Genomic DNA, 16,295 nt, shown 5'->3' on the forward strand with positions numbered 1-16,295 from the left:
AGAAAACGAGGAGCACCAATTCTCCTGGGGTCTGTGCTATTTGGGAGAGTGAGCCAGGCATCTTGATTCTTTTAGATCTCAGGCTTATTCAGGTTGGGTGCCAAGAATATTTGGTGCAGCGGAGTTGCTGACATGTCCTAGCTCTGGACAGTGTCTTGTGGAGTACTTCATCCTCTCTGGAGGGAAGAGGGAGGGGAGTTTTCATAGCACCTTAGCCACAGGCTGCAGTTGTCCTGATGAGCCCTTATGAGAAGAGACCCAAGAAGGGTCCCGGGCTTTGGAGGCTGTGGCAATGTGACTTCTCCAAAAACCAGCAAGGTGTTGGATTGGGTGTTCTCTAAGTTCCTTTCTGTTCCAAAGCTCCATGTTCCTGGTTGGAGATGACTTCAACTCACTCACTTACAGCAGGAGATCAGAGGTCTCTGTTCCCACTCTGTGTGATAGAATTAAGCATCCTCCCCATAGGAGCATTACCCTGTGGCATAATTTAGTCCCCAAGCCAGAACCTCATTACCATTTAAGAAGGCACTAATCTCATAAGAGGATTATGCAGGAAATTTGATACACCAGTTACCCCCCTTCTTTGGTCTCTCTTTGGTGATTCAGGGTCAAGAATATAATTTTTTTATAATGTTTATCAAGAAATACATTTGACAAAGTGTTGGTTCTAGAACCTAAAGAAAGCAATATATTCTTTGAGCTGCAACTGTAGTAGGCAGGCAGTGATGGCAGAATATTCTGAATCCTTTGTTCTCCTGGGAAGCTGAGGGGGTGCACTCCCAGACTGCCCCAGCCTGTGCCATTCTCTTCCCCTGATTGAGTACTAAATTCCCCTATTCTTACTTTGCAATCGGTTGTCTCCAATCAGGTTCCAACCCCCAGGTGCTTTGTCTTTTACTTCCTGGGTCCCCTTCATTAGACCTCAGTAAAGAAGTCCCCAAGAAGCACTTTCTGAGCAGTCACTTTGGGGTGACAGACAGTCTAAGTACAGATCTCTCAGGCACATGTAAACAGCCAGGTGTTTGCAGCCAGAGACTCCATGCAGGGAGTTTTATTGATAGACCATCCCAGCAACTATACTACTTTCTATATCTTATTTGTAAGGAATAACTAGGGAAGTTGTTGAGGAATGACATGGATTAGAGTGGAAAATCACTACTTCTGGTAACTCCTGCTTTTAGAACTAGTATATTCTAGTTTTGCCTCAGCTGCTTTCCAGTTAGGTGATCTTGGGTATCATCCTCAAGTCCCAATTTTTCACCTGATAAGTGGGAGCACTGGTATCTACTCCACAAATCCCTTGCCAGCCCTGGGCTGAAGAATGTGAATGCCAAGAATTACAAATGAGATGCTAAGAGTGTTGGTGGTACCTTTATGGCAATTAATGCAAGACGCATCCCAAGTGCATTTGGGGCTCTCATTTAGCTATTTTCTCTTGGCCTGTAGAGAGTACTGGAGAGATACAACTTATGCTTGTATTTATTTATCTGTTTGCTTGTTATCACAGCTACTAAAATTCCTACGGTCATCGTGGCCTGGCAATGCGTCATACGGAAGTTTGATGTGTGGCCTTTCCCAGTGAGAGTGTGATTTCAGGATCTGCTTGAGAGGCTTTATTTACCTCTTTGCTGAGCTCAGGCCTGCAATGAATGTGGAAGAAGAATTCGTCCTAGATGATCAGGCTGAATGGTATTTGTTCACAACCCCAGGAGTGTCACGAGACTTAAAGTTTTTGGGGTGTCCTGGTGCTCTGGAGATGGGAAAGCCATCAGTGATTTTTTTTCCTGGGGATGAGACCACGTGGGCTTCATCCCTGCAGCACAGGTGTGGATAACTTGGCACATCACTGTCCCTAACACCCAGAGGTGCCTTTTCATGTCAACTAGGGAGCTGGCAATCTAGCACTGGCCAGACTCCAGACTTCTTGTGAAACTCCTGGATTTTGTTTTGTTTTCTTCTTTAGCCTTAGATTCCTGCCATATTTTTATGATAATTATGCCAGGTCTTTGTCTGTGGAGCAATCTTCCTTTCCTGTCTGCGCTGTCTTGCACAGCCTACTTTTGTGCCAGGCTATCCCCAGTGTTACCCTGTATGGCCCCAGCCTCACGCGTCAGATGCCCCCTTCCCAGCCTTCTCATTGTCCAGTTACCTCCTCGATATTCCTGTCCATCCTCCCTCTCCCGAATTGGTAGAGGTGAGCTGGGCCTAGGTGTGAACAAGGGGGTAGGCTTAATTCTTTTTGAAGGTACAGCTCTTTTAAAGAAAGCCCTTACGCAGAGTTTTTGTGAGGTTGAAATGATTAAAAACATGTTTTCTATAATTACCATTGTGAACTTCTAACAACAGTAGGTGTTACTAAACATCCACAGAGACACTGAACGTTGGGGAAAAAGAGATCTATGTGTAAAGAAATGACTGAAATTATATACTGTCAGGAGAGAGAGAGAGAGTGTGTGTGTGTGTGTCTGTGTGTGTGTGTGTGTGTGTTGTGGGTAGGGACATACCCCAGGGGGAGGCACCTCTTTTGGGCAACCCTTTGCAGCCCCACCTGCAACCCTAGACCTTGTCATGATAGCAGCAGCTCATTTCTTATTAGGTTTTGCAGTTTTTATGTAATACGGTTTTACAGTTTATCAAGTGCCAACTTTTGAACACTTTACTTATTTTTACTTTATATATATTTTTAAAAGTTTAAATCTCAGGGTAATCCTGTTTAATTATACAAACTCACCATCACCTTCAGTCAAAGTTAGGTCTCATCATGAATCAAATACTTTCTTTAAGGAAACCTTCCAATCCTGAGACTCTGCTGACACCAAGGCTCTGCTAGGTTCAGTGGCCTGTCTGCGGTCACCCTGTGGACATGGGTGACAGTGGAGAAGCTGGGAGTGGATTCCTGCCTTTTAAGGCAAGTCTAGTGCTCTCTCTACCTGCCCTCCGAAGGTGAGAGCAGCCAGGTGGGCATCTCACTGCCCGCTCTCAAGGTATCTGGGCAAGCTACAGGCCGAGTTTCCTCCAGCTTCAGTAACCATCAGACCAGGCTCAGTCTCCCTGAAGTTTGCTCTTCTCAGCCCCGGAGCTGAGCAGAGTTTAAATCACTTTGATCCTTAGAGCGTGACAGGAGATGAGAGGGTAGCACATTTATGATTCTGTGACGTTTTCCTGTCTCAGGGGATAGGGATTGGGAATTTCATAATCATTTTACACAGTCAGTCAGTCCATAAGGTAAAACATATTATGTACCACATAGAAATTTAAGTTCTGTTTTTGTTTTTACTTTTTGGCATTCACAAGACATGTTTTGGTACATCAAAGGGCTCGTTCCAAATATTTGGGATTGAAGGCGTAAACAAAAAATCAATCTTGTGACTTGTAGATTTCTATCTTTTTTGGCTTCGGAAGATGGATGAACTGGCTGCTCCATACCCCTCTGGATTTGAAACTTGACTTTCATCTGAGCCATCAGGATAACATTTATGAGATCAATACCCCACCGGAAGTTTTAGCAAAGGAAGAATAAACTACCCTGGGTCTCAGTCATCCTCACAGATGTCTGCTTAGGAAGGATGGGACTTGGATGGGCAAGTCTCTCAGAAACTGTGCTATCAAACGAGAACATTTAAAGGGTTCAAGTTACGCTTTGAGATTCCGCCTTCTACCGTCCTTTCATCCTCAGTTTTTTCCCATCTGTCCTATCTCCTTCCTAGGACAGCCCTTTGAGCTGGCAGTTTGAATTGAGAACAGAAACTCAAAGGAGCCTCTGGCTTCGGCAGAGAATGACTACAACAGTTTTAACACGAGGATGTGGAGACCTGTTTTTGATCATTTTAATGCCTTGTTTTCTCCTTTGCCCTGCCTCAGCACTCACGATGTGTGTTTCCAAAACATGTGTAATGATGAAAACCTGTGTAAACACTCTTGCCCATGCCACCAAGTATATCTCATAGCTTGCAAGAATCTGTGGCGTAGCTTGCAAGAATCTGCCGAGGGAAGAAAGCAAATACAGCTCAGTGTGAAGGCTTTGAATGCTCACATGGAGATTTGGTATTTGAAGTGTTAGAGGAACTAAAGGAGGTAGGGAGGAAAAAGGATTTGGGGTGTGGATCCTCCTGAGACAGGAAGCTCTGTATTGAGAGTGAGGCATTTGCTCTCCTCCCTAAATAAAACAGAGAGGAGTAGGTTTAGTAATAACCGGGGTGATGCTGCTGCTGATGCTGATGATAAATATTTACTCTGTCAGGCATAGTTTCTATGCATTTTATATAAGTTAACTTATCAGATCCTTACAATAATTCTGTGAGGGAGGGACTTTATCCCCAGTGTGCAGATCAAGAGTCAGGCACGAAAGGAATAATGGGTTTGCCCAAGGTCACACAGCTGCTAAGTGGTGCCTGAGCCCAGGCAGTCTGGCTCCCAATCCCATGTGGTATCCCTTTTTCTCTTGTCTTGAGAATCCATCTGGCTCAGAACACTGCCTTTCCTCTGGGGCTGTCAGGGAGAACACCACTTTTATAAGTCAAGGTCCATAGCATGGATCCCAGAGGACATATTGTCCTCAGTTGCAGCTGAGCGGCCATTCTGTCCCTCCAAGCCTGTGGTTTCAGGGATGGTTCTCCTCCACCTTGCTCTCTGCCAAGCTGACTGGTTGCTACTTGTGGTTTTTCATGTTCCCAGGCCTGGGGCAAGAGTCCAGGTGATTGGACGGAAGCACACACATACTACAGATGGGACGTGGGAGGTGAAAGGACCGAGGCCAGCCTGGATGACACTGTATAGCAAGCTGTGTTGTGAAACTGTTCAAACTCAAAGCCTTGGGAGCCATCGACTAGAGCTTTGAAACCCATGGTGGTGCTCTGGGATGTATGGAATGTAAAGCAAGTCATATTCATTTCTCCTGTAAATCTTCAGACAGAGCTGTCGAGTAAAGGAAGAACAATGGTAAGACTGCAGGGAAGCAAGACACAGGGAAACAATTGCATCAGGATGGTTTGGGGCTGTGTCATTGCACAGCCCACCGCATTCCTAATGTATGGATCTGGGGTGGCTGTTTCTTTGAAAAGCAACAGTGAGTTTAAGGGGTGTTGGGAGTAATCACTACTGTGGGGATTGCAGATGGAACCTAAATACGGTACTTTTACAGGACTGAGATGAGCTCAGAGCAAAATAAAGGAGGATGTTTTAAGTGAGTTGGACCGAAGGGGTGAATCTTCAGTGGGATTTTCCAGCTGAAGGTAATGGAAACATCATGGCGCATCAGCTTTTCTTGGTATTACATCATTTAACCAAGAAGACTTTATTATGCACCTTTGAAGTGCCCAGCAGTGCTTCATGTGCTCCTGGAACACATAGAACATTGCTGGACACTTAGAAAACATGTGGGGAGAGGGTAATCTCCAGGACCAGCAAGAGGAATACAGGTGTGGACCTGCCTGGGGGGTAGGGGATCGAGAGGGGGAACAGATTCGAGGTGGAAGAAGGCCTGAAAATGTAGGCAGATTTTATTTGGAGGGGGAGAGGGGGAGTTTGGGAGGAATGAACTGGGCTAAGGAAGGGCAGAATGAGAAAGGCCTGGCATAGTAGGAGGGCAATATGGCTAAGGCATAAGGGGGTGGGAGAGCTGGGAATTTCAGGGCTGGGTTTTGAAGGATGTTAAATGTCAGCAAGAGAAATGACTCGTGACAGTAGGAATCACAGAGTTGAAGATTTTTTAACTTTGCTATTTGGAAGTGAGGTCCTTAGGAGGCCTTTTGTCCCTGAGTCTTGTTTCAAGACACAAATGCCATTGAAGTTTGCAAACTGACAGCTTCTTTCTCTTCATTTGTTGTTCGCGATCATTCTTAACTTTCTGTTTGGTGCATGGTTGTTGCAGATTTGCACTGTCTCTGTAAGAGTTTACGGTTGAGGCAGTTGAGGCCCCGAGAGATTGTCCTGGGTCACGTTGACCTTAGTGGCAGAAGCAAGGCGAGACACCTGGCCTTCTTTCTCCCCACCCCCTCCCCACCCCACAGCATGGCAACAGACTGCAATCTTATGAGGTTCTAGCTCTAGCTTCCTCACTCCAGAAAACTTGTTTAGGTCTGGTGACAAATCACTTTATACAAGAGATTACACGGCCAGCATCTTTGAGCCCCAAGGGTCAGGGGAGCCAAGCATGGGGGTAGGGAGGCAGAGGAGCCTCTTTGCTCAGAAATTCCAAGGCTAGTCTGGGACAGTTACCCCCTTTCAAGCCTCTTGTGCCTTATCTCACAGGCTGTGGGTTTAATTCCTTTTTGTAATATTTAGAAGTTGGTAATTGATGGAAAGGAGGGGCAGCATTTAAAAATATTATTTGTGTCTAGAGTTACTTTACTGAACATCGAATATTTACAAATTGAAGTAATTATCTCCCCTAAGTTAAGAGTTTCTAAAGGAAGAGACAGACCACCATAGCCTGGAGTGGACACAAGCAACAAATGTTAATTGAACAGCCCCTAAATGTGGGACCCTTTTCTGGGCTCGGGAGGATGGTAGGGGTGGAGGTATAGAGCAGGCCATACCCCTGAAGAGCTACCCCTGGAACCTACCTGGGGACTAGTTGTATGGTGAGAAGAGAGTTCCTGACAACCCGGTTGACCCTCAATGCCAAAGGGGTGGCTCAGAGGGAGACTGCTGGAGAATGGAATGAGGAGTCAGGAGGCACTCTGGGAAAGAAGGTATTTGGAGCCCAACATGAGGCTGATTTGGGGACTGGCATGTAGGGGGCGACTTGGGCAGGATGGTGGCCAGGGGAACCCAGCCTAAGCACTGGGCACTGGAGGTGGTAAATAAGGTATAAGGTGTAAGCCAGGGCACGGTGCAGAAGAGGTGGGTTGCAATGTTGCAGAACCGAATGTCCCCCTGGGGACAGAGGGAAGACTTTGGCAAGAATTGTCCCGATGGCAGCTGTATTGTAGAGTTCCTACCTGCTGGGTGGATTTGTGCTGAGGCAAATAAGGGAAGATCTAGGAGCTGTCAGGCTAGAGGCTGAGGGTCGACACCAGGGATGGGAATGGAACCGAAGGGTGGGCACAGCAGCTTGCAACGAAGGGCTTAGTGACGGAGGAGCTCTGAGGGGCGGGGCGTGGGAGGACCCGTAACTGGCTTTGGATGAAGGGCCTGGGAGAGCAGGCTGCAGAATGTTCTGGCACCTCTCCAGGGTGCTCTCTTTCTGGGCCATTTGTGTATACCTTTTCAGAAATGGTTGTGTAATGTCCACACGTATCAGTTATTGTAGATATCAAATTTGTGTGTATACAAAGGCACATGGAGATCAGGGAAGCTAAATGTTCCTGTCACCTCCAAAAGGGAGAATGCTAATTTTGTAGTTTAGGGAAGGCCCATGGCTTTTTAACAGCAGCCGATTTATAGAGGATGAAAGTTGAGCCAGCCCTAGAGAAAAGTGCTGTGGGCTCTTGGGAACAAGCAGCCCACATTGTGCACCCATAAGCAACCCCAGCAGATGAGGTCAGGGCCTGGGGGAGCAAACCCTCTGGGGTGGCCCCTGTCCTGCTGCAGGGTCGTGGCTGTCTGCGGATGTGTCTGTTGCTGGACGTGGACACAAGGGTAGCTGCCAGCCATCCCCAACTCTGCACAGTTGCTCGCTTCCTTTTGCCTGGGCTGGGATGCCCTGTAATGACTCTGGGCATAGAGAGCTTTGTGCCATGGGATTTGTACTTTCCACTGTGGCGACTAAGAATGGCTTGGCAGTTGAAGTGGTGGTTGGGTGCCTTTGGAGGTGCTGCCGGGCGAGAGGTCTGAATACATGTCATTCACTGAATGAGTTCTATCATCAAGGGCTAAGACATTTCCCATAGACTGCATTCTCTTTTCTGTCTTAGGAGTGTTTGCTTTTTAACCTGTCTCTGTGAGGAGAGCTGCTTCTTAACTTTTTATTTCAGTAGTGATTCCCTTATGCAAAACTCACATTAATAATTACCCTTCTTGGTTGAGTGTGGTGGCTTATGCCTGTAATTCCAGCACTTCGGGAGGCCGAGGCAGGCAGATCATGAGATCAAGAGATCAAGACCATCCTGGCCAACATGGTGAAACCCTGTCTCTACTAAAAATACAAAAATTAGCTGGGCATGGTGGTGCGCACCTGTAGTCTCAGCTACTCGGAAGACTGAGGCAGGAGAATCACTTGAACCTGGGAGGCAGAGTGCAGTGAGCCGAGAGTGCACCACTACACTCCAGCCCGGCGACAGAGCAAGAATCTGTCTCAATAATAATAATAATCATGATCATCATCATCATCATCCTTCTCTCCCAATAAAGGGTATATGGTTGGTATGGGATGGCCAAAACAAAACATAATCACAGATAAGTGATGATCTATTTCATTTTTTCATTGGGTTCTGTTGATCACTCCCTTGTCACTACCTCCTGTTACCCACCATTCCCACCCCAATTGACCAGGTGCCATGCTAGGCCCGGGGGAAACAAAGATGTATGGACCCTGTCTCCAAAGAGCCCAGGCTTCTACTGAAGTTTTTCCTTGCTGTCAAGCCCTGCACTCCAGGTAACTCATCAAGGAATGACATGGACTCTGCTAGGGCTTTGAATATTGAGATCGATTCCCGGGCCTGGGATTCTTAAGGCTTGAGAAGTTTGTCCTCGAGGACCATAGCCTTCCCACTGCTTCCAGCAGCACACCTGGGTCTATGAGAGTTATCAGTAGTAACATTGAGCCTCTGCTCTTTCTGGATGAAAAGGAACTGGAATTGGTTGGAAAATATTTCACCCCTCGTAGCTGAGCTATTGAATTACTTTCTCAGACAGGCTATTGAAACTTTCGGATCTCATTAAATTAGGAAACCTGCCATTCACTGATAGATTAATGAATTAAAGAATCAGAGAGTAGTTTGACTTTCAAGGAGAGTAAGTGGTGGATTTTCTTCTATTTGACTAATTGGGTACCAGGGGATGTGTTACACTCCAGGATAGTCACTCCACAGCGAGAAAGTCGGGGGTAGGGAGCAGAATGGAAGCCAGGAGTGGGCCATGGTGGCAGGCACTCCCAGCTTCTTGGTTTAAATGCCACCTGCAGGCTTCCTGGGAGAGCAGCTTCCATCTGCCTGGGACAGAGAGCTTCCGGTGTTCCATACCTGTGCCTCTGGCTGATTTCCCAGGTTGTTCCTTGGGCCCAGTTCCACTTCTGAGGGCATGCCCAGCTTTGCTGCTGGCAGCCACAGAGGCATCTGAGAAGCATGTGCTCTGGACAACTGGGTCTGTTCTGCGCTGGCAGAGCTTTTGCAGATGCCTGCCCAGAGGCTTGCAGCTCCTGGGAGGAACGTGGATATGGCATCTGGCTCAGCTGAGATGAACCGGGCATTGCACTTGCAGGATGTGCTCACTGGCTCACTGGCTTTCCTTGGCACTGCTGGGAGGTTGGCAGGCTTCTGTCATGCCCTGCAGGCTGCTGCAGCTCCAGCCTGCGTAGTGCTGACTGCACTCTGGGCTTTCTATGAGGGCACAGCCTAGCACGGCTATTTGGGAGTTTACTGTGTTTGATAGTGGAGAGGTAATCTTGAGGCAATCAAAGGAAATCAGGGATAATTTGCAGGCTTCAGCAGGACTGTCCTGTGGTTAACACAATTAGTTCCATTAATCCTCTCCAATCATCTAAGGTAAATAGACAGCCTTTGAAGTCAGGGCAAACATCTTTATGAAGAAAGGAAAGGATGAAGTGATCAACTCCTTTCTCTTCAAAGCCCTTACTATTGTGAATCCTGAACAAAACATTAAAAACACCACTGTCTACTATATCCACACAAGAGGACCAGAGAAACAGCTTGGGGAGTCTCTTAAGAGGGGCGTGACGTGTGCCCAGCAGGGCGTTGGGTTGGACTGGTGGGAAGGACTCCCTTCCCCAACTGAGATCTTCAAGAAGCCTAGAATCAGCCTTTGGGTAACAGTCCAGTTGGGCTACTTAGGTTGACTATTTCCTTCCTCCCTCCCTCCCTCCCTCCCATCTTTTTCTCCTCCTTTTCATTTTATTATGGAAAATTTCAAACGTATTCAGAAATAGAACAGAATAATGGACCCCATGCCTCTACCACCCAGTTTCAATAGTTATCATGACCCATAAGCAGTTTTCCAGTTGGTATTTAATGATCACCACCCCTCCCTCTGTGTGGGTTTTCTGATTTGTTGTGTGTTGCTTATCTGTTTATGAATGAAGGGGGAAATTCTAATAGAGACTTCATGTCTCTTCTTTCTCTTCTCCTTAGAAGTGGAAGGGGCCAACAATTTTGGTTGATGTGGACGTTTTCTTGGCCTAGAAAGCTGCAGTGAGGGCAGGAGAAGGGGCGGGAGAGGTTGGGTGGTGGGAACCGGGAAAAGGTCCTGCTTAACGTGGGTCCGCCTGGAGGGCTACATGGATTCAGAAGTGGGACTGCCTTTTTGTTTAGATTGCAGCAAATTTGTCAACTCCACATTACTTTTATTCCCCAGGGGATGAATGTAGAACTCGTACCCTTCGTAACAACAGCTATGCCGGTATCATCTTTGCCTGGCCTTGGTTCTGATCCTCTTACTCCTTTTTCTGTGTCTTACTTTAAAACAGGAGGTGCACCTTGTGGGGACCTTGTGTTTCTGCAGCCTAAGTAAGAGAGCACTTCAGGGTTTAGCCACCAGGCATGGTTTTCCTGCAACAGGCCTGGGACTTGGGGTGCCCTGGGGCAGCCCCCCACCAGTGTATCTTGCCAGAATTTGGGGGCGAAGGTGTTTAGTGGTGAGGGGTGGGACACTTAAATGTGTTAGAGCAGCAGCAGGCAGATAGGTTTCCTAGCGACAGGAAATGCCATTATGCCCACTTGAAACATTAGTTCAGTTTTTCTACGTTTTTTTCCCCACCACACAACTCCCCCGCCTTACAAAAAGTGCAGACCGTTCAGTGGTGCGTGAAATCAATGTTACAACTGATTTAATAAAAACTACAGCATGCAGCTGGGCCCAGTAGCTTGCTTCTATAATCCCAGTATTTTGGGAGGCTAAGGCAAAAGGATTGCTTGAGATCAGGAGTTTGAGACCAGCCTGGTTAACATAGCAAGACCCTGTCTCTACAAAAAATGTTAAAAAAAAATTAGCCAGGCATGGTGACATGCACCTGTAGTCCCAGCTACGTGGGTGGCTGAGGCAGGAGGATCACTTGAGCCCAGGAGTTAGAAACTGCAGTGAGCTATGATCATACCACTGCTTTCCAGCCCGGGCAACAGAGAAAGACCCTATCTCAAACACAAAAACGTACCTACAGTGTATGTTTGGCAGGGAGGTGGGGGATGGGGGGTGTGATAGACAGGTTTTTCTTGCCACCTCTTTAGAAGATATACAGAAAGTTGAAAGAAGCAAAGCTTTTATAAGCCATGTGTCTGTGAAGGGTGTGCATGTTTGGTGGTGAAGTTTGGAAGGAGGAGGGAGGAAAGTCAAAGTAGACCCCACTCAGGGCAGTAGAATTCAGGCCTCTGCATTTTCAGACACCTGAGCAGATCCTCCTCACCCTCCTGATCCCGATGTGTTGGTGGGCCCCAGGCTCAGTCCTCGTTCCTCCAGTTTCGTGGCTCAAACTACAGATCCATACCTTTTATCCAAAATGCTTAGGGCTAGATTTGTTTAGAAATAAAGAATTTTGGGGGATTTTAGAAGGTTAATATGGTAAGTATTCTGTATATTACATAACATTCCCAGTAGGTTCTGGGGCAGCTGTTTATGATCAAACAAATAATATTTCTGTATCACAAATGTACAAATAATCACATGAAGTGGAGTAAATGTAGACAGTAAATAGCCTTATGTTATTTATGGTCAGATTTTATTGCTGAATAATTTTGACCCAAACTTCAATAAAACTTGTAGCTGTTAGAGCTTTGTGGCTGTCAGGATTGTGGGTCAGGGATTGTGGGTCAGTACCATCTATCTGCTGCTGACTGCCGAATTCAGGTCTTAAATTTGGACCTTTCCCCCACACTTCAGCTCTGTAGATGCAGCTGTCCCCGGCTGTCTCACAAATGTCTCCGACGTGGCCCGGGCAGACCTGCTTCTGTGCGCCTGCCCCTCCCACCCTGCTCTCATCACAGCCTTCTGTTCAGCCAAGGGCAGCTCCGTGTTTTGCTCAGGCCAAGTTTCTGTGCTCTCCTTGCCTCCCCTCCTTATCTCACACACTACGTGCAGTCCCGCAGCAAATCCTTTTGGCTCTGTCTTCAAGCTACATTCAGAATCTGACCAATTCCCATCACCTCCACTACCACCACCCCTGTCCCTTGTCTGGACTGTTACTATAGGCTCCTAAGTTGCCTTCCTGCATCCTCATGGGTGCCTAAGCTTTATTCTCCACATAGCTGCCTTTTAAAGTGTGAGTCACAGCATGTCACTGCTCTGCAGTCTCTCCTCTGGCTCCCCATCTCACTCACGGCCAAGGCCAAAGCATGTGTCAGGCCTTGGCTCTCTGACCTCATCTCCAACTGCTCCCCACACTTTGCTCCAGTCACACCCATCTGCTTCAACTCCTGGCAAAGGCCAAGTCTTCCCCCACCTCCAGGCCTTCACATCTGCTCCTCTCTCTGCCCCCAGACAGGCTGGCTCCTTCGAGGATCAGGGCTTTCCTGGATCAAAGGTGATGAAATTCTGGATCAAAGGTCACACGTGTGTGTCACCAAAATATCATATGGAGATCTAGTGTCTAGGATAGAGGGTCCTAAATGAAGGACCCATTCTGACATTCAGAGCTTGAACAGTTTTCAGATCCTTTTTGCTGTGTGCTTCAGGAAATATCTTCCATTCTGGTTCACATTGTGGTGTGGGATTCAGCATATGTAAGTCTCATTTGTTGTCCAGTTGTGTGAGCCGGAATTGTTCATTTTTAAAGGCCTGGACTTCATAAATAATGTAGAAAACAAGCACAGATGTATAAGGAGAGTTGCCCATTTTCAGAGAATAGATAGTCCCTGCTTCCATGTATAATTTATACCTCAAAACTTATATATTACTTAGTTAGAGAAAAAGAGCTAGTTGGACAGTTTAGTGCACTCATAGATACATGTTAAGAAGGCAGGTTCTATCCCAGAAAACGAAAACCATGCCCTACTTCTTATTTACATCCTGTTCATCGTTTTGATATAAAATTTAAAAGTCTTAAACTTTGATTGATACCTTCAAAATTCAACACAGTCAACTGATGAATATTGGATTAAAGGGAAATGTCACTGATTTTGACATACCTAATACATTCTGTTTTACTTTATGTTATATAATTTTGAGACCTATGCTAGCTTTCCTTAGAAAACCAGCATTTTTCTTTTTTCCTGTCTTTTAAAGAATTGGAGACAAATAGGAGAATATATTCCAGTGGATTCCCATACAAACAGAGAGAGTGACTCTGAATAGCTGGATGATAGGCACTGTATGGTCATATCATAGCAGAAATGTTCGCCCATTACCTGATCAATGAAGTCTGCTGTTATGACAGTTTGTTACATGAAAGCTAATTAAAAGGTAACATTGTCTAGAATATACAAATGTGGATTGCCTCACCTCACAAAAGTGGAGGAACACCGTCATATAGAGGAGATTCAATCAAAGCAAAGGATTTTTCAATTAGATTAAAAATCTATTGAAAAGTCTGTTGATAATCCCAGCTACTTGGGAGGCTGAGGCAAGAGAATCACTTGAACCCAGGAGGCAGAGGTTGCAGTGAGCTGAGATTGAGCCACTGCTCTCCAGTCTGGGTGATAGAGTGAGACTCCATCTCAAAAAAATAAAAATCTATTGAGCTCTTGAAGCTTTTCCTTAATATGTTCAAACTGTATCCAACTAAGAAATACAGTTAACTACTTACCACTCATAATTGGTGATTGAGATTGAGTAGTGCTCTTATGATTTGACCAGAAAATTATACTTTTCAAGAGATATGTAAATTTAAAATAATTTGTCTCATTTTTAATTTGTATCTTAAAGAACTAAAAATCAGGATAACCGAGTTTCTTGTTTTTTCAGCTGTAGGAAGGCAAATTACTCAGGTGCTTTAAAGGATTCCTTAACCTCGCTGTGCCTCAGTTTCCTTACCTATAAATGAGAGGAGTGGACTACATAATCTTCTTAAAGCAACAACAAAATATTATTTATTTTGTGTGGTGGCGCACGCCTGTAATCTCAGCACTTTGGGAGGCCGAGGCAGGGGGATCACGAGGTCAAGAGATGCGACCATCCTGCTAGCTTGGTGAAACTCCATCTCTACTAAAAATGCAAAAATTAGCAAGATTTTTTCATGATGGCATTGTATCTAATGGTTTGAATATGCTATCATTTATTTAAATAACTGTACCTTACAACTATGAGCTCTTGGAGGACAATGAAGGGGCTTTACTTTCATTGCTCTTGTGTCCAAGCAAAGAGCAAATTTTTTTTTTTGAGATGGAGTCTGTCGCCCAGGCTGGAATGCAGTGGCACGATCTTGGCTCACTGTAACCTCCAACTCCTGGATTCAAGAGATTCTTCTTCCTCAGCCTCCTGAGTAGCTGGGACTACAGGCACATGCCACCACGCCTGGGCTAATTTTTGTATTTTTAGTGGAAATGTGGTTTCACTATATTGTCCAGGCTGGTCTCAAACTCCTGACTTCATGATCTACCCGCCTTCGCCTCCGAAAGTGCTGGGATTACAGGCATGAGCCACCGTGCCTGGCCAAGGAGCAACTTTTTAATCATTCATGCAGTATGGGCTCCATGACAGCTCACAATGTGTTCCTTCTACAGATCTCCCAGAGCTCATGCTGTCTGTGGGGCAGCCTGCCAGGCCTCAAGGTACCAGTTGGAAGCATTGGGTCTCAAGCTGGAAAACCCTGCTTTAATGCACATTTCTCTTCTGCAAATTGCGAGGATGCATGCAAGTTATTTAAATTTCTAAGCCTCAGTTTTATCACCCATCAGATGGTTAAGAACAACAATATTGCCTTCTTCACATAGGTAACACATGTAGAGTATTCAATAAAGGGTGCTTATTAGAGTTGTGATTGTTAGTATTCATAACATAGTCTTTATTTTGAGGAGCTCAGAAAGATGGAAATGAATAATAATGTCTTGGATTTTAAAAGGAGTCAAGAACTGAATATCAGCCTGGTATGGTGGCTCATGCCTGTATTCCCAGAACTTTGGGAGGCCGAGGTGGGTGGATCACCTGAAGTTGGAAGTTCAAGACTGGGCTAATCAATGTGGAGAAACCCCGTCTCTATTAAAAATACAAAAAAAATTAGTTAGGTGCATGCATATAATCCCAGTTACTCGGGAGGCTGAGGCGAGAGAATCGAAAGAAAGAAAGAGAGAAAGAGGAAAGAAGGAAGGAAGGAAAGAAAAGAGAAAGAAAGGAGGGAAGGAAGGAAAGAAGGAAGGAAAAGAAAGAAAGAGAGGAGGGAAGGAAGGAAGGAAAGAAGGAAATAAATATCTTTGTGAGCAGCCATTGGTAAAAGTTCTATAAGGCTGTAATGCTACAGAGACAGAAAATTTCCTGATATGAAGATAGTTAAGGAAGGAAGGAGGAAGGAAGGAAGGAAGGAAGGGAGGGAGGAAGGAAATACCTTTGTGAGCAGCCATTGGTAAAAGTTCTATTAGGTTGTGATACTACAGAGACAGAAAATTTCCTGATATGAAGATAGTTTTTCTGGTTGCAAAATTCTGAGTTCCTGACTGAGCTTGCCTCTGTTTCATGTGGATTCGTTCAGTTTCACTTAAGAGTCTTTACTGATTTCCTATCTCATGCCCAGGCCTGGATCAAGAGCTGTGGAATCCTCAAAAGAAGGACATGGCTTAGTGGGAGAGGTGCTCACAGTCCGGGTGGGAAGTAACAATCACAGTGACCGGCAGCTAATATTTACAGGAAGCTGTGTGCCAGACGCTTTCAAGTGCTCTACCACCTCACTGAATCCTCCAACTCGCTGAAGCAGGTGCTACTGACATTCTCAGCTTGTAAGATGAGGAAATCCAAACAGGCGCCAGAGCTTGAAACAGGAAGAGCTGGGATTGGAACCCTGGTAGACTATCTTCAAAGCCTTTTCTTTCAATCACTGAGATATATTGGCTTAGCGTAAGAAATAGGAAGTGTAAAATAAAACACACACATTCAAATACACCCAGTGATAGGGACCACTGCAAATCGAAATGTAAACTGTAAAATGCAAAGTGCAGATTGGCCGTGGATTGTCTGCTTCAGAATGCTTGGGTAGGTGGCTACGTTTCCCGCTATTTGCACTCACCTACCTCTTCTTAGGATATACAGTCATGTACTGCCAT

General features: G+C 45.7%; 1 protein-coding gene across 3 annotated transcripts in view; it reads left to right on the forward strand.

Moving 5' to 3' along the window:
- Nucleotides 1-16,295, forward strand: part of PRKCE (protein kinase C epsilon) — a 535,976-nt gene that overhangs the window by 164,234 nt on the left and 355,447 nt on the right. The window contains exon 1 of one of the 3 annotated variants that reach the window (XM_064364050.1): nt 4,920-4,938. The exons of the other annotated variants lie outside the window; for them this stretch is intronic. Coding sequence (XP_064220120.1) covers nt 4,936-4,938 — 3 coding nt within the window. The 5' untranslated portion in view covers nt 4,920-4,935. Of the gene's footprint in view, nt 1-4,919; nt 4,939-16,295 lie in introns of those variants that run through there. 3 annotated transcript variants of the gene reach the window in all.

The sequence above is a fragment of the Aotus nancymaae genome, unplaced genomic scaffold (assembly GCF_030222135.1).
Source record: "Aotus nancymaae isolate 86718 unplaced genomic scaffold, 86718_ANA_hifiasm-v0.15.2.pri h1tg000057l, whole genome shotgun sequence".
In the NCBI taxonomy this organism is placed as follows: Eukaryota; Metazoa; Chordata; class Mammalia; order Primates; family Aotidae; genus Aotus; species Aotus nancymaae.